At 40.5% G+C, this 25503-nt stretch overlaps 5 protein-coding genes across 5 annotated transcripts; 1 reads left to right on the plus strand and 4 right to left on the minus strand.

Moving 5' to 3' along the window:
• Positions 1–2770: 2770 nt before the first annotated feature.
• Positions 2771–6375, plus strand: MELLADRAFT_78612 (uncharacterized protein; the record flags this gene model as incomplete). The annotated part of the gene is made up of 3 exons (XM_007413365.1): positions 2771–3919; positions 4001–5747; positions 5835–6375. The coding sequence occupies 3 exons, from the start codon at positions 2794–2796 to the stop codon at positions 5878–5880; spliced, it is 2919 nt and encodes a 972-aa protein (XP_007413427.1).
• A 1116-nt stretch (positions 6376–7491) lies between these two features.
• Positions 7492–8542, minus strand: MELLADRAFT_117376 (uncharacterized protein; the record flags this gene model as incomplete). Its single annotated transcript, XM_007413386.1, has 1 exon — positions 7492–8542. One exon carries the CDS (start codon positions 8302–8304, stop codon positions 7492–7494), a length of 813 nt encoding a protein of 270 aa, XP_007413448.1.
• A 1288-nt stretch (positions 8543–9830) lies between these two features.
• MELLADRAFT_65741 (uncharacterized protein) lies at positions 9831–10514 on the minus strand (the record flags this gene model as incomplete). Its single annotated transcript, XM_007413385.1, has 1 exon — positions 9831–10514. The coding sequence occupies one exon, from the start codon at positions 10512–10514 to the stop codon at positions 9831–9833; it is 684 nt and encodes a 227-aa protein (XP_007413447.1).
• A 302-nt stretch (positions 10515–10816) lies between these two features.
• On the minus strand, positions 10817–11359 carry MELLADRAFT_65742 (uncharacterized protein; the record flags this gene model as incomplete). Its single annotated transcript, XM_007413384.1, has 4 exons — positions 10817–10897; positions 10959–11111; positions 11184–11230; positions 11272–11359. The coding sequence occupies 4 exons, from the start codon at positions 11357–11359 to the stop codon at positions 10817–10819; spliced, it is 369 nt and encodes a 122-aa protein (XP_007413446.1).
• Positions 11360–11793: 434 nt separating this feature from the next.
• On the minus strand, positions 11794–14119 carry MELLADRAFT_78613 (uncharacterized protein; the record flags this gene model as incomplete). The annotated part of the gene is made up of 2 exons (XM_007413383.1): positions 11794–12607; positions 12680–14119. 2 exons carry the CDS (start codon positions 14117–14119, stop codon positions 12392–12394), a joined length of 1656 nt encoding a protein of 551 aa, XP_007413445.1.
• Between the last annotated feature and the right edge of the window lie 11384 nt (positions 14120–25503).

The following is a 25503-nucleotide window of genomic DNA, read 5'->3' on the forward strand; positions in this document are numbered from 1 at the left end:
GATTCCATGGATCAGGTAAGCATTCTTTAGCGCTATGCATATCAACTTATCCGTAATCTGAGATACTTGGTATTCGACTATACACAGACAACCAGGAAAATCCTGGTACTTCAAACAATCGAATCCACCCAGCCCATCACGTTTGATACTGAGTGAGGAGCTGAAAGAGACGTTCTTCAGCCGTGGTATCACCACTGCGCTATATCACGGATTGGACGAAATGCAAGAACGTGACATCTTCAGATTGGTGCAGGAGGGTAAACCTCTAACCATCGGAGAAAAGATGGCAGCCGGAACTGGGCCGTAAGTAGATCATTTGAGACGAGTCTTATGCAGAGAAGGACGCTGTACTGAATTTTGTCATCCATTGCTAATAGTTGGGCTCAGTATATCAATGAGCTCACCACCACGTATATGACTCGTGATGAGAATCATCCTGACGGTTGGGCGGGTAGAATCACCAATATGACTAGAGGGGCTGTAAGTTGAGATTTTGTTTGCGGGATGCGATTGAAGTACATAACTGACTCTTTGCTCAGGACTACAAAACTATGAGCGCTATGGTCATGTTACTTCGTGATAAGGAGAAGCACGACCCTCCAAGTTATTTCACATCTATACATGTCCAGAAAGAATTGGACGCTTTGCAAAATACACCAGTTCCGGCTAAATTGAAGAGCGAAATCAAAGTATTGCTAGATAACTTTATGAACATCTCTTTATTAGCGCCACCTGCTACTCAATTCACCATCCCTTTGAACACTCCGGAAGCAATCTTCGAACCCATCAGACGAGGCCGCAAAGCCATGATATCACCGGTAGAAATGATTTGGATTCCTTACATGATCAGTAAGCATGGACGTCAGCTGTCTACTGGCAGGCTTTTAGAGCTTATCCAATTTTTCAAAGTCGACAGTGAGTCGCTCAAACCTATTTCATTCGTCTTTTCCTCTAAATCATCACAGCTGACAGGTGTGTTTCTCATTTCAGTTCGTGCGAAATATCCTCGAGAGGTGAAAAATAACAAAGAGGTGACTCGCTACATCATCGAGTGGATCCTGAACCCTGCAAATGTTCGACGTGTGAAAGGAAAGTACAGTGGATATAAGGTTCCCCTTCTTCTAAGCGCCGGCCCCCCGAGCTCTGAAGCCACCACGCCTGGCTCTGTCAATCGTTCCGCCACAGGAGTCGAATCTCCCCCGTCTAGCAAAAGGAAGTGTAGCGCAGTACCTCCTTCTACCGGGGCAACAGCTGGACCGAGTGCACCCAACAAGCGACCTCGACAATCTGCACCAGTTCAATCATCGCAAATGAACCCTCCGGCCAGCTCCACTGCCGACTCGTCATACACTGCCAACTCCACCGGTACCCAATCCACTAGATACACCGCCAACGCGTCCACTCCGTCGACAATGTCTAACAATAACGGGCAGAGTGCGAGACCGACACCCGTAGATCCGGTCGGGACTTTGTTTGGAAATCACGTACATCCTAGACTTAATCGCATCAATCAGGATGGTCACTTACCTGGCTTGGGTGTCACAGGCATGCGAGACTCCCCTGGTTCAGAATTTGCTCAACCTCTGCACTTCGGCTCTCGCCCAAGTCCAAATTTGACAAACTTTGATTCTTCGCAAAGGAATTCCGCGCAGACCAATTTTCACGCTCTACCTCCGAGACCAAAACCACACTGGAACAATCAACCACACTGAATACACGTTGTTTGAATGTCATAGAAGAAGGAAAATGCCTTGATGACTGTCTGGTTTCCATAATCTTATCTCTTTGATTCGTTTTCTCTATCTATCATCCAAAATCCAAAACACATGCGAATCCTTGGTCTCGTGCTATTGATTGTGACTGACAACTTCAAATCCAATTGCAGAAAATCTTCATTTGTCATCCTGTTTCAATTTCTTTTGTGTTATGTATGTTGGGGAAAAAATTATTGTTCAATCTTCTTGATAAGAAATTTTGTGTTTGAACAATCACATCCCCTTTTTCCACCATCTCTTTTCGTCTTTTTTCTCCATCTATCATCCCAAACCAAAAACACATGTGAATCCTTGGTATCGTCCTACAATTGATTGCCACTAACAATTGTAAATCCAATTTCAGAAAATATTCATGTTATCCTGTTTCAATTTCTTTTGTGTTATGTATGTCTTGGGGGAATAATCGTTGTCCGATTTTCTTGATATGAAATTTTGTGTTTGAACAATTACATCCCCATTTTTGCTGTGTTTGCTAGTCTTTCAGATCTTGAGTGTTAGGCTCTTGTTTTGCTTTACATGGTCAGGTCAAACAGCCCAAACCATATCAAATTTGAAATAGTCTTTGATGGGAATACATGTATCACCCAATAGTCATATTCTACATAGGAGTTCTTCTCAATTATGTATGAAATCTTTTCAAAACATAAAGTGTAGAAGTCTGTACATTTTCTTTGATGAAATAAGAATTGAATTGTCTCTCAAAGTCTCCATGATATTGATATTGAAAATGAAAGCAAATAATTCATGAGAGTCACAAGGTAAGCTCAGGGGACTGTTTCCTATTTGTATATCTTGGGTTGGTGATCACGGAGGTGGTGTCTATGTACCAAAAATGAGCATGATGATGAAAATCGAGTTTTTGCCAAGTTGAAATGCAGTTTTGTCAAGTTTATGACATAGAGTGACTTAGTGTTAAGTTGCTTATAATTTTGAACTCAGCATGTAAACTGAAATGCCCTCTTTACCTTTCTTCCAGTCAACAACCACTGATTCCTCACACCATCAACTTTCCTTCATCATGTCATCAACTCATAAAATATCAATCTCAACTCTTACTACTCTCTTCAGTCTATTACTATCTTCATTCTATCATTCATCATCATCGACTTCAATCCAATCACCATTTCAATTATCATCAATTTCATCAAGACCAACAACAACAACAACAACACCGCCCCTTTCATCTCAGACTGTCACTTTCATCGACTTACTCTCAAATTCAACCTCATATTCAAGTTTACTTTACCTAGTTCAGCGTGCTCGTTTGGTACCTATCATCAACCTCCTCAATTCTTCAACTTTCTTTGCACCAACAAATGATGCGATCGAAACTCATCCTTTACTTTCACTCGCACTCAATCCTGAATCCCATCAAGCTTCCTCAAATCCTGATAACATTCAACTTGAACTTCGACAAACACTCCTATATCACTTCCTTAACTTCTCATTACCTTCATCAATTCCAAGTGATACGCCGGCCATGCTCGAAACACTTCTCTTCCCACTTCCAGTCAATCAATCCATCGTCCCTCGCCACCCTGGTGAAACACCTGTTGAATCTCCACCTAGTTTGCTAGGTGGAAAAGGCCAAAAGCTGCGGGCTATCCAGCGTGACGAAAAAGTCTATCTAGAAGTTGACTCAAATGGTGAAAACGGTACCTTGCTCCGGCTTAATGAAAGCCAACTGGCTTCCAATGGAATTCTCATCCCACTCGATCGTGTCTTGACACCTCCACCTCGACTTTCTGCTCTCATTCGATCTACGCCTCAACTTTCGATTTTGGCCGAAGTCTTATCTGAAGATTTTTTTGATCAACTTGACTCAACACCACATCTCACCATCTTTGCTCCTGAGAATGAAGCCTGGAACAGTTTGGATCCTATTGAACTTAGTTATCTGAAGACAAACTTTAGTTCCGATGACGCAATCAAGGTCTTTCAAAGTTTCAGTTCTCCTGCTGGCTTACCACAAGATCAGCCTGGTTATTATCATCAACTATTGCAAGCCGTCCGTCAAGCCAATGAGCCGGTCCCCGTTACAACTACTCAAGGTCATCAGCTTTCAGTAGATGTCGACCCTCGCACCGAGACTCTCACAGTCAATGGTACCAAAATCACTGGCCATGATCTGCTTACCAACAATGGTCAGTGTTCATTATCTTTTCTTTTATTTTTAGTAGTTTAAAGCTTGGTGCACCTTTCTGACTTGGTTTGGATATTTTTAGGCGTTCTACATCTCGTTCCTCAACTATTCCTTCCTGACGGTACCGTCACACTATCACTCGAAAAATATCTTCTCGCATTGAATTGTACCAAACTGGTCTCCTTATTCCGATCTGCCAATCTTTCTACAACATATCTGGGCAACTCAACTGTCGAACCTTACACTATCCTTGCTCCACGAGACGATGTTTTTGACGGCTTTGATCCGAGTCTCTCCGGGGCACCGTCTGATCGATGGGCTACATTACCAGCAAATGACTCCCAAGACTTACGTGACGTGCTCAAGTATCATGTGGTCCGTGGCGTACATCCGCCTGAAGAGCTGAGCGATGGAATGTTACTCAGCACCGAGCTCGACCTCAAACGTACCAACGGTAGTCTTAAGCAACAGATATTAGTCTCAGTTTCGGCAAGCGACGGAAAAGGCACATCTAGGTCAGACAAAAAGCGCTCTCTGATTGGCTTTGGTGGCGTGAACGTGGTTGGAGTCGAACCGGTTCGGGTCGGCAATTCATTGATCTATCTGATCTCCCAGATCATTGAACGACCTTCAGATTTGTTAGAAGTCGCGTTATCAGATTTAAAACTTTCAACTTGCGTTGCCTCAATCTTTGCGGCAGGAATTGATGAAGAATTGAAGACGTTTCCCGGCTTGAGTTACTTTATTCCAACTAACAAGGCTTTCGAATCACTTGGCCTGATCATGGATTATTTACTCTTAGGAAAATCGAAATCGGATTTAGCTCGACTCTTGAGATATCATGCTATTCAAGAAGTTGTGTACCTTCGTAAGATTCCAGTAGGCGATAGTCATCGGTATCCTACCTTGGAAGGAACTGAGATTTATATATCAAAGCCTGATGGAGATAATGTGACTTTGCATGGTCCTACATCGCATGGCTTACCACTGAATGGTGAAATTCGTGATTCGGAAGTGGTGAACAAACACGATCGACTTATCGAAACTGGAAGTTTGAATGTGATTAATCAAGTTGAACTTCCGGCCAGTCTTGACATTGATATATCGAAATTGATGGCTGGAGCAAAAGCCTCAACAATGGTAGATTTGATCAAAGCTAGTAATATGAGTTGGGTTTTACATAAGAATTTAAGTGGTCTTCCTGATCAAGATCAAGAAAGAAACGCAAGATTTGAAAATAGTTATACTGTGCTTTGTCCAACTGATGAAGCCTTTACGAAGATCAACTTGACTTATTATCTTGAAAGTCCGATCTTATTGAAATCATTGGTGATGCAACACATTATTCCTACTAAACCGCCTTCAGCGGGTAACGTAAAATCACGACCGGATCTTAAACCTGCACCTTTTCATCCTTTGGTCTTAGGTGATGGGATCGTATATAGTACTCTTTTGAGTCGTAGTGAAGGTGGACCAAGTGGATATGGAGATGTAAGTTTAAGAATGAATACGATTCTAGAAAAGAATTCAGAAGAGACGAATGAGGATCAAGCCAAATGGTTAATTGGAATCAAAGGAGCAAGAGGTACGAATGGAGATCATGATTCAGCCAGAATCTTAAACTATGGTAGAGTGACACCAATCTTGATGGAAGATGATCAAGTCTTTGTTTCATTAGCTGGAGGGGTCTTAAGTTTAAATAAAGTACTTGAACCTTATGAACCGAATTGGTGGGAAAGATGGGGTCAAAGTCTGGTGGGTTGGATCATTGTTTTGGGGTTTGTTGGGGCTTTGAGTTTTTTGGTTTGGAGACTTTGGATTAAGAAAAAGTGGGTTGAGGGTTTCTGTTTTTTGTTTGTTTGTTGAATGATGAATGAAGAATTGATGAGTTGATTTGATGTTTTTTTTAAAAATAGGAATCATAGTACTGGATATCAATTTTTAGAACCAATGGAAGAGTAAACGTTTTGCGGGGAGGGAGGGTTTGTTTATTGAGAAAAATCAAAGGTCTTTTGAGTCTTTGTATCATGTTTTTTTTAGTTGTGATGAACTGAATTAAGTTTATTAGAACTTTTGGAATACCACCTATCTTTCTTTCTTTCTTTTTGATTCAGTTTCTTTTTTTAAGTTGAAATCAGTTTTGAGTCAATCAGTATTCTTTTTTTTTATTTTTTATCTCATTTTCTTGCCCGAAACTGATTTGGTACTTTTTTTTCGCTTCAAATAAAAAGTTGTATGTTAAAAAATGAGCATTATTTGGTTGTAAGCTAAAAGGATTATTTAAGAAAACAAAAACAGAAAATTGATTTGGTTTTTTTGATTGATTTGCTTTTTTGATTGATTGTTGATGTAAAGGATTTAATAAGATTAAGATGTTGTAATTTTTTTTCTTTCGTGTATTTTTCTTTTATTTTTATAAACATGGAATTGAAATTAAATAGTTGATTGGGTGTTTTGAAATCATTCTCCTTTGAATGAAAAAGTTCTTTTGAGAAAAAGTCTGGTTGGTTTTTCTTTTTGATCACTTGGATGTATGAAGAAGGCAAACAATTGTAAGCTTACACAAATTTCAAGTTCTTTTCTTTATAACACTACTTGAGGATTGGTATGAGATAACCTTTGAACCTCTCAATCATTTATAATGAAAGTATGAAATCAAATTGATAAAAGTTGATTTAGATAGCTTTTAAACCTTTAAGATAGGTTTATGTATAGATCAAAGGTTACACCATTTCATTCATGACTACATAATCAAACTCTCAAAAGGTCTCAATTATAAAAAAGATGTACTTTGAAAAGATAAAATCAGATATAAAAAAATTGAAATTGAAATTGTCCAGATTATCACACGTTACACTTTGATTGCTCTTTGCTTCTTTGTACAAACACAACACAACACCAAACTTGTCCATAATTCCAAAAAAAGAAAAAAAAGAAAAAAGAAAAATGTATGACCAAACAAATTTAGAAACAAATAAAAACAAAAAAGAACCAAGACTAAGACCAAGACTGAGACCAGAAAGAAAAGATAAGATTAGATAGATTGGTTTGTTACATATATATAATGAAGAATATCTCAAAGACCAAAAAGAAAATGATGACAGATTGACCCTGAAAGACTTTGATTGTTACTTTACATGAACTAATTCGACTAATTCGACTAAATAAGACAAACACACATATTCGTTACTGTGATTACTACTACTACTGATTTGATTTGGTTGATCTAAAAAGGTGACTGAAGAGAACAAGGATTTCACTAACGATTACATAAGTGTTGGAAACCCGATGGGAAAAAAGTCCAGCTTTGAAGAAGAGGTGAGCGTGGTTTGAATAATTATAATGGTCGTGGAAGGAGTTACGTTAGGGTTTGAGAGGTAAATATATATAGTATAGGAGAATCGTAAAACAAGAGATCGGGCTTTGAGATCATCATTTCGACTTAGGATCTGGTGTTTATCGTATTGAATGAAATAAGCCAATGAAGTAGTAAATTGAAAGGTAGAGATGATCAAGATGTAAGAAGGTATTCATCTGATTCACAAAAGATTCCAAGTCCCCCCAAAAAAGTAATCAAAACCCAGGACCGATCAAAGCTCTTTTATGAGGAGAGATAGCAGAAGCAGGTTGATTAGGGTACCATCTCATTGGTAAATTTGGAATAGGATTAGAATGAGAAGGTTTGAGTGAGGTAGTGATGATCGATGATCGATCTTCTTCTTCAATGATTTGATGAATCAACCAAAGAATCGGACTACAGAAAAGGATGATCAAGCTGATGGTTAGGATCACCAAGAGGATCGTAGCTGAGGTGATCGATGCAAGGCTTGAGTATCGACTTGGAGTGATTTGAGAGGTTTGGGAATGGATTCCTGCAATGGCTGTTAGAGTTAGATAAGCACCTGTTGTACGAAGTAAGTATTTTAAAGGTGTGATCGATGATGATGTTGGTGATGAAGTGAGAGTGATGAGTGCGTAGATGAGTTTGAATGAGAGTAGGAATCCAATCAGAGCGATTTGGAGATGTAGGTTAGGAGTGAATTTCTCAGTATAATAAATTAAGCTTGATGTGATTGATAAGTGTTGACTACAGAATGGTAAACAATTCGATAGAGATTGATGATTGAGTTTTAAGATCGTATTGAGATTAAGTATACGAGGTAATAAATCAAAACATAAGAAGGTAAACATGATTCCATCTATGAGAAGAGTCAGGAAGATTTGAAAGTTTGAATTGATCTTGTTAAGATGAATGTGTTTGTTTGATAATCGTTCGGTTTCATTAAAGATCACTTCTGTGGTTAATGGTGATGATTTCTTTGGTCTTGATTTATGAATCTGATTAAAGTATGGTTTTGTTGAGATGGGTTTTGTTGAAGATGACATTTTGCTGATGATGATGATGATGATGATAGATTGAGAATGATGATGGATGAAATGGTAAATGATGAGAATGGTAATCAGCTTGTTGGATGGTAAACTTCAAAAAACCGTGAGAGCAGTTTAAAGTGCTGTGTGCATATATTCCTAATTGGTTTTAAACTACTAAATTTTGAATTTCTAAACCCTATCTCTAATCTTATGTAACTTTCGATTTCTTTTTTCTTTGTTCCTTTTTCCTTTGAAGAACCGTTGCCCTGAATCTGATCATCCGTTTGGTCCCTTTAAGTAGGATCCCATCCAAACAAAATCATTAACTTTCTTCAGTACGGTTTTGAAGTTTGGTGATGTAGTCCCGCGGAAATACTTTGATCTCAGGGAAAAGTTGGATTCTTTGGAAAACTCAGAAACATTTGACCAACTTTGAATCCAAGCGTTAATTCCCTTGTGGGATTCGTTTTCTCATTTCCCTATGATGAGAATGACCAAGGCAGGTCAACTTTAGGGTAAGAGTTGTCTAGGAAACTTTAACTTCTAATCTTTGGAGATTGGTTTTGAGAAACCGAGTTGGATATCTGGACAAGGGGTCAAGCTGCTTTTACAAATGAGAGTCAAAAACAATCAAGCCTTTGTAGATTGAGTTAACAAGTTTAATAGATGTCGTACAAAGCCTTTTCTCAAGAAAAAGTTTGTAATTTGTAAGATGGAAGACATTCCAGAATATTTACAATGCCGCCCAGATTTCCAGATTTTGAGCAGCTTGATCAATAGGAGACACTATTTGTAGCTGATCTTGAGAAAATCCAATTAGTAAATTAAAAAGACCAAATCATAAAACTTGCCAATCTGAACCATCCTAGAAACATACTTTATTTTCATTCTTTATATTTGTTATCTCTCTCTCTTTGTCTGGCTTTAGACATGGATTTATATTTGTCCTCAACTACAAATCGCTGGTTTCATTGATCATCTGATCTGTATCACACAGATCAAAATATTGACTAAGATGAAATATATCCTGACTTACATATCTATCATATTTCACTTTAGCACATTCTCTTTTATAAAAGGTTTTGATTGATAATTAGTCAACTGATATGACTTAAAGGGGATATTGGTTGAAATATGACACAAATTCATGAGGATGCGTAGCATCGTCACTTGATTGTTCTCAGTGACGATTTATGCACACTTTGTTCCATTAGATTCCCACTAAGCCAGAGTGGGATTCCTTGTTCAATCAATCTTAGGAACATTCACAACACATACACAGATAGGTTTAGAGAAAATAAATGTACAAAGATATCAGAGTGGTTCTTGTTTTTTTATCAAACTGTCTTGAGCAATACATATTTAAAAAAAGGATTTAATTGAAGAAGAGAACAAGAAGTTTGAAACAAAGAAAAGAAGAATATTAAATTGAGTATAGATGAGAAAAAAAGGATTAAAGTTGAAAGATTATCATAGATAAGTTTATTGACTTAAATGTAAAACAAAGGATGATCTTGGAAGAAGAAAGCTATAAAAAAAGTTTAGATAGCAGAGATGATAATAGGATTATCAAAAAACAAAGGTCGATCGTTTTGTAATAAATCATTCGAACGTTGTCTTCGATGTCCTTTTTCACATTCAGCTTTTCGGATGGCTTCTGCTTGTAATTCTTCTATTGGTTCTTGAAATCGACTTTCTTCAACTTCAATTGGTTCTGTTCTTGAGAATGGTGCTTCGAATGATGTGATTGGTTGGTTCAGATTAGATTGTAGTGATGAGAATGAAGGTTTATGAGATATAGAGCTTGGTGTTGAAGTACGGCAAAGTGTGAGTTGACTAAATGAACCCAACATAGGAAGCTTTTCTTGGGTGGTAGGAGTATGTTCTATCAGAGCGTTACTGAGATCAGGACGAGACCTTGACTTTTTGAGCTTGAGAACTGATTGACAAATCATCTTGATCGTTCGGGCTGAAGGACGCGAATAAGATTCTGTTTGAGATTTAGAGTATGAAGTTGAAGAACAACTATGCTCAGATGTGGTTTCTAGTGAAGGGTATTCTGACGGTTCAAGCTCTAGGATCGGGGAACGTAAGCTTGGTGACAAAAAGATCGGCTCGCATTCTTCTCGAGGAATACCGATGGAAAGAGCATGAGATGCAGGCACAGGAGTAAATCCTGGTGGAAAGGGACGCTTGGACGTTCTCATTGGTGACCTACGACCCATGACGCGTGTGGTAGGTGTCAATGTATACTAAAGATGAACAAATGGTCAGCTATGCGGCAGTGAAAAGAAATTATCTTGAACACACTTGAACTTGAAGAAGCCGGTTTGAACGATGTCGCAAAAGTCGGATTGATGGTCTGGCAAGTAGTACGCAAGAAATGCAAACTTGTTGAAGATTATTTGAGCTTCGTTATATACAAACAGTTGATTCCGAAGATGTGAACTTGATAGCTGATAGTTTGGATGAATAACCTTGAGTGAAGGGAAAGAGTCAAGTTGGACATTTTTAGGAAGCTGATCAACTATACATCAACTTCACGACGTGATTCTTCATGAGGAGAAGCGCCAGTAGGATCGAAGACAAACGAAACGTGTGTGATAGGCTTAGCGACGAGTTAGTATGTCAGCCACACCAGCCAAGTTGTCATCGAGATGAAAACACACTAGTGCTACACCACACCACTGCTGAGGCTCAGATGTTTTGTAGTTCAGGTTCTTCTTGATCACCCATGCGGCCTCACGTATGTAGCTCGAAATGGATCTATGCAATCTGTTTGCTAGCTGTTTGCGAATCCTTGCATTCTTGATCAGTGTTCTCTGTCGAATTCTAAAATCAACAAAAAAAAATGTAAAGCACTCTCGGGGTTTCCAGGTTGCCGTCATACATACCAAGCCATCGTGCAGCCCAACCTTGACTAGATCCATAAAATCAAAAGCTTGGGTCAAAGTGGTTTCTAGTTTTCTTCAATTCTTTTACCTCGGGGGAATTCAGAAATTTGGACATTCTTATCATCCTCATCCCCATCTTTGTGTTTCTTTGTTTCCTTGGTAAAGTTCATGCACATCGCGGCAAATCTGGAGTACCTTGAAGGATTGCCCTCAAATTTTGGATTTGTATGTCACTCATATTGACGGGAAAACCCCTGCTTGCAGTTTATGGGTGAGTCTAGTCTGAGGGGAAATGATCTTACACATGTATCGCTTTCTTGAACAAGATACAGGATTGTGTCACGTGAGTGGGACTAGCAATCATGGCTTAAACCAAGACCAAGTTGAAGCACGATCTGATTTGCATCTTTTTGAGCTAGCATGCCAATAAGTAAGCAAGATTTAACAGCATGCTTCAGTTTGGAATTACTTCACTTAGGATGAAGAGTCAAGTAAACACTTCTTGCCCCTGCAGCTGGCTGATCTTCATTCAAAAGGTATAATATCAAGATGAGTCCCAATTAAGATCTCCCTTGTAAGACACCAACATTGAAGGAGGCACTCAAAGATAGGTAGGTAGCCTCAAAATTGATTTTCCGGTTGGAAGAATGATCTTCAACATGTTTATATACATTTTCCGCAAACTAAAATCTAACGAGTCACCGTGTAAAGGACAAGAAGGGAGCAGTGGGCGCCAGGCACAAAAACCTCCAATTATCAAACAAAACAAGCAAGAGAAATGCATAATACTAGAACAGATTTTACAGTTACTTCCAAAAGATACTTAATGCAAAAAGACTATGTTAGGTGTCGAGTTTTGTACAAAGCATTTCCATTTACATTTTCCTCTGGAAAGAACATCATCTGTGAAAATAATCATCTGTGAACCGCAGTGAAAAGGTATAGCCCAATTGGGCTAACGAACTTGACTCGAGAAGACTATGGAGTTCCAGAAGAGAAAGAAAAACGAGCAAAAAAAGATGTGAACGAAGGATAAAGCAAGCGGACAAGAAAAAGATGAATGATCCAAAAAAACTCTATAAACGATCCAAAAAAAGATAATGCAGCCAGAGGAAGGAACGAAATGCAAACTACGTATCAAACCGAGAGAAAAAATCGCAATGGTGGGTCTTCCAAAGTCAAAAGGGAAAGCACCACATGCCGGAATTCTAGTCACCGCTCCTCGTGCCACTGAAAGGACTCGACGTTTCCGCCGGCTGAGCTTGATCGTTTGTGTGGTTCAGCTCAGCTTTTTGTCGAGGAAGAGACGATGCTAGCTCGTTTTCTTTATTCTTTTTGCCTTTCCCCCGTTTACGTACCGAGGGTTGGTAATTGCACTCTCTCGAGCGTCGTGAACAGTGTGCACACGGACGTTTGCCGTCACACTGTTATAACACGATACAAGTCAGTTGATCAATTAGCTTTTTGAAAGTTTTCAAGTGGATCAATTTACTAACCCGAAGCTTGCGAATCCGACAGAAGTCACAACTAATGAGCTGTCGTGGTAGTCGAGGATTGCCTTTCTTAGTTAAACCCATGGGACGAAGTGACTGAGCTTGTAGCGAAAAATTGTGCGAGATTCCAAATTGATCACACGACGGTGGGGCGCTTTTAGGGGGCGAAGGCCACTCAGGACCAGATAAGCTTCCAAGGAACGAGGCGACGTTGCCATGGATTCCCGCTACATCCGAAGGACGGCAGAGCGCATAGAGTAATGTCGCGGGATCTGATGATTGGCACGGTCCCATCGAAGATGGCGTATAAGCATGCTTGGTTCCTGAATGATCAAATCCAGAGGACGAAAAAGGGTGAGACGAGTGTGGAGTAATGGGGGATAGCTCGCTGTGGGATTCGAATGAGTGCCGCTGGGCCCGATCCTGCACTGGGCTTCGAAGAGAGAGCTGGGAAGGCAATTGATGAGCCAATTGGGAAGCGTCAAAGAGCTCGCTAGTCCGTGGTGCCGTGTGAGGTGAAGCCGTCGACTCAGGTCGAGAAAACGCGCTAGCGAACGGCGAAAAGGGATGATAGCTAGCAGATACTGGCGAGAACTCAGGAGCATGCGTAGAACGATGTTGCCAGCCAGCTTGCGCGTTCAAGGCCGGCGGAGGGGGCGCTCGACTGCCCCGCAAAGCGGAGCCGTCGCCCACTGTCATCGAAAATGTGCGAGCGCAGTTGTCATTCCTGCTCAGTCGCTGTCCCTGCGGTGGAGAGACTTCATTTGCAGAAAATGTTGCAGGATAAGATGGCCGGTGGGTGTAATGATTTCTAGACAATTCAACAGGTGATGTGGAGGGTGTCATTGAGCTGGGAAGACTGCCATCATGCGGTGCTGAAGTTGGAAAACACATGTCGAGACCTCCACCATCTGAAATCCTCAGTTTCTTTGTACGTATCCCCGAAAGCTGTTCCATCGAAGGAGCTTCAACCCCTAGACTCGGCGTTGTCGCTTGCGAGCGACCGGGTTGCAATGCCCACATTTGATCAAGTCCAAAAGTGGCCTGCGTGCCCACAGCTTGTGTGGGCATATTCTCCTGACGTTCGGGTATAGGCAAGTTCTGGTTCTGGAAACCTTCATAACACCGCTCAACATCAGAACTTAGAGGTGGCAATCGAGTTGAATGCGAGGGTGTCAGGCTAGTAGGAGGATCGGCATCGCGTATTGAAGAAAGATTCAGAGGAAGTGGATGACGATATAGCTCCGAAGACGAGGACGAGGCTGAAGAGGAGGCTGAAGAGGCTACATAATTTCCGGTCCGAAAGGGAAGAGCGGGCGAGAGATTCGTGCCTTTCCAGTCAGTCCTGGGCAGTGAAGGGGTAGGGACGGAAGGTGAAAATTGGAACAAGTGTGCGCTGAGCGGATCCCGGACGTTGAGTTGGTGTGGCAGACCCTCGTTCATTTTGCGACCAGTGATGAAAGGTAAAGGATCCTGGTTCCGTGTCGTGGATAGAATGCGCGCGTGCTCGATGAGTGTGTGAACGAGCAGGTCCGCAGATCAGGAAAACAGACTTGAGGTACCAAGAGAATCGAGTAGTGGGAGACGCAAAACGGAAGCTGAAAGCATAGATTGACAATCAATTTTGGGTTCTGTTGCAGTCGAGTTGCGGAGCCTATTGGAATATTTATTTCCACGGAAAGTTCACCATAAAAGACAAAAGAAGCAGTCACGCACACTGATCAGGAGAAAGTTCCTTGATGGACGAGAGACTAGCTGACGCGCGTGCCTGGAGCCTAATCGAGAAGACGAGGCACGGTCTTACATAGAATCATTTAGCATTTGAAATGAATGCGTCTCTAGCCCTCATGCAAAACCAACTCACAATGCAATCAACAGATCTCCTTCGATCAGATATATTGTCCTGTAGTGTGACAAAAGGCTGGATCAATGCCAAACTTTTGGTAAGTTTTATCATGCGTGAATGAGCGAGTGTCTGAAATTCTTTATCATTCAGAGTTCAGTGCTCACATTGATGACCTGCTATTTGCTGTTGTCTGCTACCTACAAGGTAGGGACTTTCAATGTGCCGAAGCTAGCTGATGTTCGGTGAAAATGTTCTCAAGTTATGGGTCCAATCAACCAGCAGCGCCAAACAACTGAGAATTCGAGTCGAGGTGTTGTGAATTAAGGCCTGGCCGAGGGTAGCAAATCGGGGGCAAGAGGTCGTGACCGGACGAATGACAACGGTTTTCTCACACAAAGGGTGCCGAGGGTATAGACGCAAGAGTCGGAGGTATTTGCGAGCAAAGTCGCAGAGGAAAAGGAGGGCAGCGATAATTTGATCGCTCAAAAACTTTGAGGATGCTGGGCCTCGTTGAGCTTTGGTGGGGACAGAGAGTAAAAACAGTGTGAGAGGAAATGACGTTGTAGAAAGAAGCGGGCTGCAGCAGGCAAGGGATGTGTTGATGATGCCAGAGTTTAAAAGGCTTACAAACAAGAAATGAGTCGGGTTGAACATGGATTCTTTGCACACGATATACAATACATCGGACATTCTCTTCCAAGTTTTTTCGTGTACATACATACCGATCATTCAATTCGAGGAGTTAAAATAAATTGATTTTATGGTCGAGGTCATGAGAGTCTGAAAGTGAGCTTCAACGTAAAAAATGTTTTGGTGACATCGAAGGCAGCTTTAGGACTTCGCTATTAAGTAAAATGCCATTAAGAAAATAATGTGACTGCACGGTGTGTGACTAAGACGAGCTGATCATGACGCCAGTGAACTGTGACTCATGATCAAGGCCATCAAAGGGAGCACCCTAAATCAAGAGTTCATCGAGACTCGAGAGAGCTCGAGAGCCATCAATAAATCAATGTGGACTGAGATGAACTCTGGTGAACTCTGGTGAACTCTAAACATATGGCAAACACGTATTTGAACATCAGATCTAGTCGAGGTAAAGTCCATCTGATTTCCATGTGATACTGCACACATTTATAGACTTCCATCACGAGAGCTTCCACCAGCTTCAGCTCTCCTCGAGTCCTCCATCTTACAAAGCCTTCAACTTCACCCGTGGCATACAGTGGGTAAACCCGAGTACGTGTTCCAAGCCACCCTGCATAGAGCTTTGGGTCCGAAATTTTTGAGATTTTTTTGCCATTTTTTCTGCTTTTTTTGGCGGGAGAAGAAGGTCGAGGGGTGGTGCTAGGTTGCAAAAGTTTGGTTTTTTTTTCAAAAAAAGGCAAATTTGGAGGTTATTTGCCACTTGAGCCACCATATTCATCAAATTATGGGCCTAGTGCGTTGCTAAGTAGCTAGCTAGGTACCTAATTGAGGCCTAGGTCCGAAAATCCAAACCCCTAAAAGAGTAAAATCATATTTTTGGTCTCCAAAACCATATTCCTAGATTCATCAAAGCAATACCTTTTCAATGGTCTGGGTGCCAGTCTCAAACATTCAGATTGAGTGCCCCGACATTGCCCCAAAAGGTGAAATTGGATTTTGCAGGGCAGGTCGGAACACGTACTCGGGTTTACCCACTGTACTAGATACTACAACACTAAATCACTTTTGTACTAAATTACAATCAACTATATCTGAAGTTCAAAATAGCAAGACCCAGCAAGACCCCCAACCACAATCTTGGCCCATCTTGGCTTGGCAGACTCATGAGGACTCATGACATATGTTGCTGAAATTTTCGAAATTCCGCTTCGGGGAATTTCCGGCCGAGCTTGGAGCACCGCTTGAGGGTGGAGCAGCCTGCTCTCTGCACCGTCGCATGCCATCAGACAAAAGACGAACAAATCAGCATCTGAATTCGGGTCTAACTTACGGGTGAAATGAGTAACAAGCTGTAACAACGGCCTGCTTGTTGTACATCAAGGGTTGGGTTACCCATTGTATTTGAATTTAGACTTCGTTTGAAGATGTCATTGGGCATGGAGTTGCAATAATTTGGATGGTCATAATTAAAGAACATGGAGTAAGGAAGCTGAGGGCCGCTGTTCCTAGACAAAGCATAAGCCTAGGGGAAATACCAATTATATGCTACGTGTGTCCAGACTTGGGACAATGATTATGTAGAAGCTGAGTTGGCAGGTAGCACATATGAAAGGCAACAACATCTTTTTCCAAATAACAACATTTAGTTTTCTCTAGCGAGCGAGTTTTCATTTTTGACTCAAAAACTGGCTCTGGCTCTGACGCCGCGAGAGTGAATCTAGCAATTGTAGAGTGCATAGCCCGATTAGCTGACACCCTCGCTCGCTGTGCGTGTAATGCGCTGGCGACACCGGCAGAGGGTGAAAGGGGTTTGACAGCATTATCATGGTAGGATGGAGGGGTGCTGGGTAAATGGTACACCAACCCACTTTTGATCAAAAACTGAGGTAAGTCTGGTTGACAACTAGTATAGCTTTTGGGGTGTGATAAACAAAACAAGTCATGATGTGTGGTAACGGAAGTGCTGTTCATAAACCACAATGAATCACATTAGTGAAATCAAACATGTCCTCTTCTTCCAAACTTTCTCAGTCAGAAGGTCTCCCAAAATGAGCATTGAAGCTGTGAGATGTGTCACAAAGAAAGCTGTGCAATCAATTGTTCCTTCCGCCGCGGTCTTACTATACATACATCCAAGATCCAGGTCCCCATCATGTCATGACACCTTGGAATGTGTTGGATATATTTATTTGTACCAGTAGCAATTGTGGCTGTGGCAGTATTAGATGGCAGAAGTCCCTTGCTCTTGTAAGTATGTATAACTTATCTAGCCATTGAATACCCTACATTGGTAAATGTGAGATGAGCTTGCCAACATAGTTGAAGGCACCCCAAGGTACATCAATAAATTCACTGAACACTCTTGCTTAACAAAGTCCCTCAATACTGACACCTGGAGTTAAATTAAGCTTGTGCAATCATGGGCATTGCCAACATCAAGAGTCCTATCCAGAAAAGCAAACATGTGTATCAGGCAAGACCCATTCATTGGAGTTTTTGTCAGATTCAGATGACTTCTGTTGCTCTTTGATTATTGAGGATGATACCTTGTTACAGAATTATGGAGATGAGAGTGTTTTCTTGACCTCAAGAATCAAGTTCTCCTTCTATCTGAAGGATAGATTAGCTAGGGGCGCACCCATGCTTTGGACTTTTGAGACACACCCTTTTTGTGCCTTTTGCACCGCACCCACAACATGAGTGATTCTGTGTGTACCAATCTGTTCCATTGGAATATAATCACTTTTAGTTAGGCACATTCAGATTTCTTTTTATTGTTCAGTTCCAATAGTGGCTCTCAAAGTAGACCTGGTTCCAAGAAAACCCGGTTGACCCAGTGGCTTTTTGGCGGTAACTTTGTGTATCAACTTGACATTTGTTGACAGGTCCCAGCCAAAAAGTCACTGGGTTGACTGGGTTTTTTGCAACCGGGTCAACTCTGAGATCCACTGATGTTTCTTAAGTGGATATTTGGATTGTAGTTGTGTTCTAACTTTTCTACTTACAATTAGCTACTGTGCTCAGGGTCTACATTAGTCTTAAGGACATTGAGCAATGCAACTTTGTTTTAATATTTTAAAGCTACAATGCCTTTGTGGGGGGACATGCCACAAGTCCTGTGACTAGTTAGCATCTCTGAAAGGTAGGGTGAAGGGGCAGGTGGGAGGAAAAAGTAAAATGTCTGAATAAAAGGTGAATATGGTGTTGTTACCTATTGCTTATTGATGGTAATGATTGTGGGAGTATTAGTCTCTATCAAAGGAGCTTTTGAATTCCATTGAACTACTGTGGGAAATCTTCTTGATCTTGGTACTACCCATTGGAATTTTCCACCTCATTTTTGGACTTATCTCTGCCAGAAACAAAAAACCTTTACATCTTATGATAGAAAAAAATGAAAGATAGAAAAAAATTGAAAGATAGAAAGATAGAGATAAATTTTTGATGATGATTTTTTATTTATTTGAGTCTTAGATTTTGAATGCCTTGTTCATGTAAGTGAGGTCCAAGTGGTTTAGTTAATATATTGGCTCTCTGTGATTTGGTGTCAATCCAATGCAAGAATAATGATCCTTTATGAATTTGTTTGTTGATGTAGTAATATTCTCTATCCGTGTGTCTGGTTTGCTTATTTGAGGAATTTCACTGGCTACATGTGTTGCTGATGTTTTATCACAATGTATATTTACTGCACCAAGCTCACCTGTTATGTCTTCAATGAGGTTTCTTATCCAGAGAGTGTCTCGACAAGTGTTCCCCATTGCCATGTACAAGCCTATTTGGAAAAGATACGACACATTAGTTGGGGCCAGCAGAGTAAATGTGTCGTATCTTTTCCAAATAGACTTGTACTTGGCATGAAAGGTAGAGGTAGCAACACACATTTATTCTTTTGAAGTCCATGATATTGGACAGTTGAGAAAATAAGTGATGAAACCATGTGTCAATATTGCTCCTTCACTACCCCAATTAGTGTGTCCACTTTTAATTTGATCAATTTGATGAGGAAGTTCTTGACTCTGGTTGTGTTAAGGTATTGTATGATGTGCTCAATAGAATTCCAGTGTTGTTTTCTTGCATCAAATGAAAACCTTGCAAGATGATTAATGGTGTAAGTAATGTCAGGTTTAGTTGCTACTGATAAATAATCGATGTGAAGATTGATGACAAGTTCAATAACAGGTTGAGCTTGTAGAAGCAAAGGGGAGTAACATTGCAGCTGTTGCAGAAAGATCCTGGGGTAAACAGGATCAGGTAAGTAAAGCGGCAACACACCTATAAAAGCTTCAAAGAGCTCAAAGTAAAATACCTGGGGCAATCAGGATCAGGTAAGTAAAACGGCAACATACCTATAAAAGCTTCAAAGAGATAAAAGTAACAAACCTGCACAAAAGGCAGTAAGCACACATACACACAAGTTAGTTACGGGGAAAGTTAGAAATAAAAGTGACAAAACAAACCTGGGCATGTTGCAACAAGGATTGTGGGCAAAGGGTGTTATGAGAATGATAAGCAAATAGTAAAAATCTAATAACAAAGATAAATAAAATGTTAGAGAGTTCTAGATGGATGGATGATAGTAAAACACAAATTTCTTTCCAATCAGGAAAAAGAAATCTGAGTGGAACAAACAAAGTTTATATGTATAAATCACACCATAGAACATTTGAAATGAAAGTAAACTCAGGTCAAACAAGACCTATTTCCAAATAGTAAAGATGTTCACAAATTTGAACCAGAACCTGTTAAGAATAAGTCTTCTTTAATTGTTCTTTAGCCACGATAATTTGAACTTGATTACTAGTTTCATGATTGACTTGAACTTGATGGTTTTTGTAATAAAACAACCAGAATTCCTTGACAATTACATAACTTGGATAACTTGATGAGAAAAATAACAATGGAAACAGAACAAAAACGTACACACATCACACACATACATAGAATAAAAAAAACTGATGCGGTATCAAATACCACGACAATTGAGGGTTCCTATAGCCAATAAATACTTTTCATTATCAACTTTTCTTCATCTTCTACTGGCCAAGTCAGTATTTTTTGACAATTCCTAGGTGTTTATGCTGATCTTTGATTGGGGAGAAACGATTGGATAATTTCCTTGGTGAGTCCTGGTTGAGATAATGTGAAACTTCTGTCTTCATTTTGTGATACAGTCACACCTACGATTTGATCTAAAGTCTTGTCCCACTTGATGAGTAATTGATTTTTGAGTTGTTCATGAATTTCTTCCAGTAATTCTTCTGAACTTCCTGTTACTGCACTGTCATCACTATGCAGCCAGATTATACATGTATCATTGTTACAGTGATATATGTACAATGATTGATCATATTCACTACTCTTGAATCCCATTGATGTTAAAATCTTGTCAATGTGTTTCCACCAACATCTTGCACCTTGTTTTGTTCCATACAGAGCTTTGATGGCTTCTAATACTTTATTATTTTTTCTTGCTTGCATAGATATCCAGTGGGTAATGAGAAGTGAATAAGAGAATCTATATCACTATGAAGATAAGCTGATGTGATATCAAATGAATGTGTTGGTCAGTTTTCATGGGCAGCAATTGTCAACATTATTTTTAGTCCAGTGAATGTTGCAGTAGGTGTGAATGTTTCTGTATAATATATTCCTTCTTGTGTTTGAACCCTTTAGCTACAAATCTAGCTTTGAATTTAATTGGGTTTCCATCTTCATCTACATTTTTATACGTAAACACCCACTTGAGATCAATTGGTATCAGTCCTTTGGGTTCATCCACTACCTTCCACACTTTCATTTAATCCATCATTTTCATTTCTGTATCACATGCGTCCTTCCATTTGATAGACTCATTTGACCTCATTGCTTTGGCATACAACCTTGATGGTTTTCATATCTTCAAGTAATCTTCACCACTTAAGGTGTCACTTGCAGCAACATCTTGTCTATCAATTTTGAGCTCTTCAGTGAAATCTCCTGATTTTAGAGTGTTAATTATGTGTTCAATACTTCCCTTTGTTGGCTTTTGTGGATTCAATAATTTAATCAATGTTCCTGATGAAGTGGTTTGACTTTCTGGTGTTGATGAACTATTACTTTCATCTGGGAATTGAGCTATAGCCAATGGGAAAGTTTGTCATCCTGAGGACAACTACGGCACAGACATCACTTCACAGCTTGCTTGAGATTTGACATCATCTTTGTGGAATTAAAAGCCTATTTCTCAGACTTATGTGTTTTTCTCTATTGCTACTGTTTACTACAGTTGTGTCTTTGGGCACCTGGAACATACTTTGGACGCAATTGGGGATTTCAAAGCTTGGTACAATAAATTTCAGTAAAATTAACTGCACCAAGGCCATTTACAGAGACAATTACGGGATACAAAGTCCAAGCCCGGACACATGGCCAGAAGTCCAGATTTCTTTTTTGGCTGTAAATTTGAAATCTGGACTTCTGGGCACGTCTGCAGCTTTGAATCCTCGGTCAGCCAATGGCAGCCGCCTTTTCTAACTCCAACCCTACAAAGACCTCAGCAGCAACTCCATGCCTTGTTTCACTCGGAAGAAAGACCTCAGACACTCAACTCAAGTGGGCAAGTTTTGGAGTCTATATTGCTGCAATCTACTTAAAATCTTCCTTGAGAACATTATCATTACTTGCACTGAGTCAGTAAACGTCAAGGACAAACTCTTTACGGTTTTGGTGCATAAACTCCTACACCTCTAGTCCTCATTTTCTTCCTGCTTTACTTTTAGGAATGGATTCAGTTTACGTAGATAAAAGGGATTTATTTTCATACATTCTTCTTTCAACTGTTTGATAACCTTTGTTATTCTTGCTACCTTTATTGCTTACTTCAATGTCGGGCCGTTGTGCTACATTACGTTATTCGGACCATTTTGGGTAACATATTGCTCAAATTCAGAAGCTGCACCGCCAGGATGCTAACACAACACACAATTCACAAATATCAATTTCAGCGCAACAATACATTCTTTGGACGGCCGGAAACAAAAAAAACGCAACGGAATCAGTGCAGAAAAAGCGACAACGCAACGTTTTTTTGGCTGTGCCACTACAAAATCAGCAAAAGTAGAATAGGGGTATTCAAAACTCCAGAAACGTGTCCCAAAAGTGTCCAAAAGTGTCATCCAGAAAGTTCTGGGACACTCCAAGTTCGAATTTGGATGTCACTTGTGGACACTTTTGGGAATATTTGAAAGCACCTCTTGAGCCTCGATTCCAGGTACTCTGTGCCTCACGTCTCAAGATGCCGCGAGTCTCAGCCAGACACCAAGTCCTACAGGTTCTGAAAGGGGTATCACACCACCTCCTCGCTCACCCGGCAGATGACACACTTCCTCTTTCATCAGCAACTCATCCCTCAAGCACCACAAGATTGTTATCAACTGTTCTCCTCCTGCCTCAGTTACTACCGGAACTTCCAATTACACCAGCCACTCGTCTAACTTTGGGTCTCATGCTGAAAAGTAGAAGAATCCGACGACTTCAGGACTTTGAATCGAAGAAGAGCGAGGTTGAAGTATGGTTGGCCGAACTGGAACGGGTTGAAAATCAGCGATATCTGACTTCACGAACTCTCCGTGATCGAGACCATTGTTATGAGATTTTCAATGGTCTTATGAACGCTCCAGAGGGCTTATTCTTAAAAGTGGTAAGGTGTCCTTTTCTTTACGCTCTTTTGGAACTTTGGTAACATCGGATTGGTTGGTATGTTCAGGCACGAATGAAAAAGGACAACTTCATTACTCTGTATCATAAGATTGAGAATAGCAAAGTATTCCGTAACACTTCTAGCAATCCTCAAACAAAGGTTGAAGTCCAACTATTGGTTGCTTTAGCAAATATGGGTCTCTCGGGAAACGGCGGACAGGTTTCAATCATAGGCCGTTTATTAGGTGTTTCAGGTCCGTGCTTTTACATAAACAACATCATTATTTGCTCTTATTGAGTTTTTTAAAAATTGTAGACGGGAGTGTTGAAAACTACACCTGGCGAAGTATAGCGGCGATCCTTGAATTACAACCTCAGTATCTTAGCTGGCCATCCGGAGATGAGCGTGCAGAAATCCGGAACGAGATTGCTCAGGATCACCCAGTTTTGAAGGGGTGTGTGGGTTTTGTTGACGGGACACTGATTCCCTTAGCTTTTGGGCCAGTCTTTTGTAAAGAAGATTATTGGACGCGGAAGTATTTTTACGGACTGAACTCGATGATAGTGTGTGATCATCGCCGGCAAATCACTTTTGCCCGTCATGGATGGTGCGGGAGCGTTCATGACCAGCGAGTTCTCAGGACTTCCTCAGTAAGACTGTCTCTTTCAATCCTCTAAGAATCATTACACAACACATAGAAGCTGACTGCCCCTATAGCTTTGGTGTCACCCCACTCGTTACTTCAGCGAGGGTGAGTACTTAGTCGCAGACTCCGGATACAGTGCGTCCAATTACACGGTTCCTCTTTTCAAAAAGAATTCCACCTGCGATCTTCCCGGACTCAAGAATTCTTTTAACAAAGAACTTAGTGAGGCAAGAACAGTAATTGAGCACGTCAACGGGATGCTCAAAGCAAGATTTCAGATGCTGAAGGAATGTAGATTAATCTTACGAGATAAACGCTCGATGAAACGGATAAACGCCCTTTTGATGGCGTGTTGTCTGCTTCACAACTTCCTGTTGAAGGAGGATCCAACTTCATTTTCTTATGGCCTTCCTGATGCAGCGGACCGTGAAGCCGAGCGACATCATGCTGAAGAAACACCGGCGGTAGCTAACGCGGTTTTGGCCGACAACGACGACTCTTTACGCAGACAAGTCTTTACAGACTATTGTCGTCTTATGCAAGAAGAAGACATATGATGTTGGTAAGTGTCATCTCCCTCATGTATTTTGCCTCTCGCTCACATTCTGATTGTTGTTGAAAGATTGTTTCCCCTCGAAAAAAAAATTTAAACTCATTTCGAATGATAAGCCGCTCTGATTTGATTTGAAAGATTGTTTCCGCTCAAAAAGCAAAGAATAAACTCATTTCGATTCATCACCCGCTGCACTTTCTAGTCATGTTACCTTTATGTTTCCAGCTGCCAAATGACTCAAAGAAATGAAAATACATCTTTTTGTGTTGAGACAAGTTGCATAAGAGAGTTAGACAGTGAGAACGAGTCTTCTGATCTCGTTTATCTCAAAAAAGATGGAATCGTTCTCACAAAAGTGTCTTTTCAAAAGCACAAGTTATTCACCTAAGGACTCGTTTTTCTCACATAAGATTCTTTTCAAAAGAATCTTATGTGCACCTCAAAAGCTCCAGTTAATCACCTTTGCATACAACATCTGCGCAGAAAATTGAGAAGACAAAATGGAAAGAGAACTCGTTTGTCTCACAAAAGTGTCTTTTCAAAAGCACAAGTTTCACATAAGATTCTTTTCAAAAGCACAAGTCAATCAACTTTGCATACAACATCTGCGCATAAAATTTAGAAGATAAAATGGAAAGATACAAATGAAACTTTTTTTGAATCATGAAACATGATTAAAAATTTAATCTACTTCTAGCATCTCATAGACAGTCTTCTTCGCTTCGGCCCAGCTCATATTGAAATTATCCATGTATTCCTTGTATAATCTTCCTTGCATTGAAATGTCTTCCATTTTCGCTTTCTTCTTATGAGTCTCCAGTTCTTTCTCTATTTTGTCTAATTCGAGTCTCTCCCGGCGCCTCTTGAGTTCTTTTGTTTCATCTAAGTTCTTTTCCATAAGTTCTAACTCATCTTGATTAAATTGCAAAGTTTCCCTTTTGAGTTGGAGTGCTTGTAACGATTGAGTGTGCTCATTAGTTTCTGGGTTTAGAGACTTTGTGATTGCATCGGTCAGTTTGTTGTTCGAGGTGACTTCAGACCGTCGAGCTGCTTGTTTGGCTAACATATGCTTCTTTTTAAAGTCCCACTCCTCATCGCGTTCTTCTCGAGATGGTAAGTGATTACTTAAAATTGAAGAGGAAGGACCTGAATTAACTTGAGATGATTTCCTATTTCCACTTTTGGTCGATCTATCTAAAGATCCATCGGAGCTCTTTCGAGGGGAAGCATGACGAGGTGTTGACTTGTTAGGATGAGTTGATTTATGAACCCTTGAGGTTGATGATTGACTGAGGCCGACGTCATTGGAGCCTTCATGCTTATCTTCGCCTTCCTCTAAATCTTCCAAAAGGGGACTCTCAATACCACGAAAGAGTTGTTCAAATGATGATTCATCATCACCATTGGGTTGACTGTTGGCTTTGATTTGATCAGCTCGGTCGTTGCCCTTGAG

Source organism: Melampsora larici-populina (assembly GCF_000204055.1).
Source record: "Melampsora larici-populina 98AG31 unplaced genomic scaffold MELLAscaffold_36, whole genome shotgun sequence".
In the NCBI taxonomy this organism is placed as follows: Eukaryota; Fungi; Basidiomycota; class Pucciniomycetes; order Pucciniales; family Melampsoraceae; genus Melampsora; species Melampsora laricis-populina.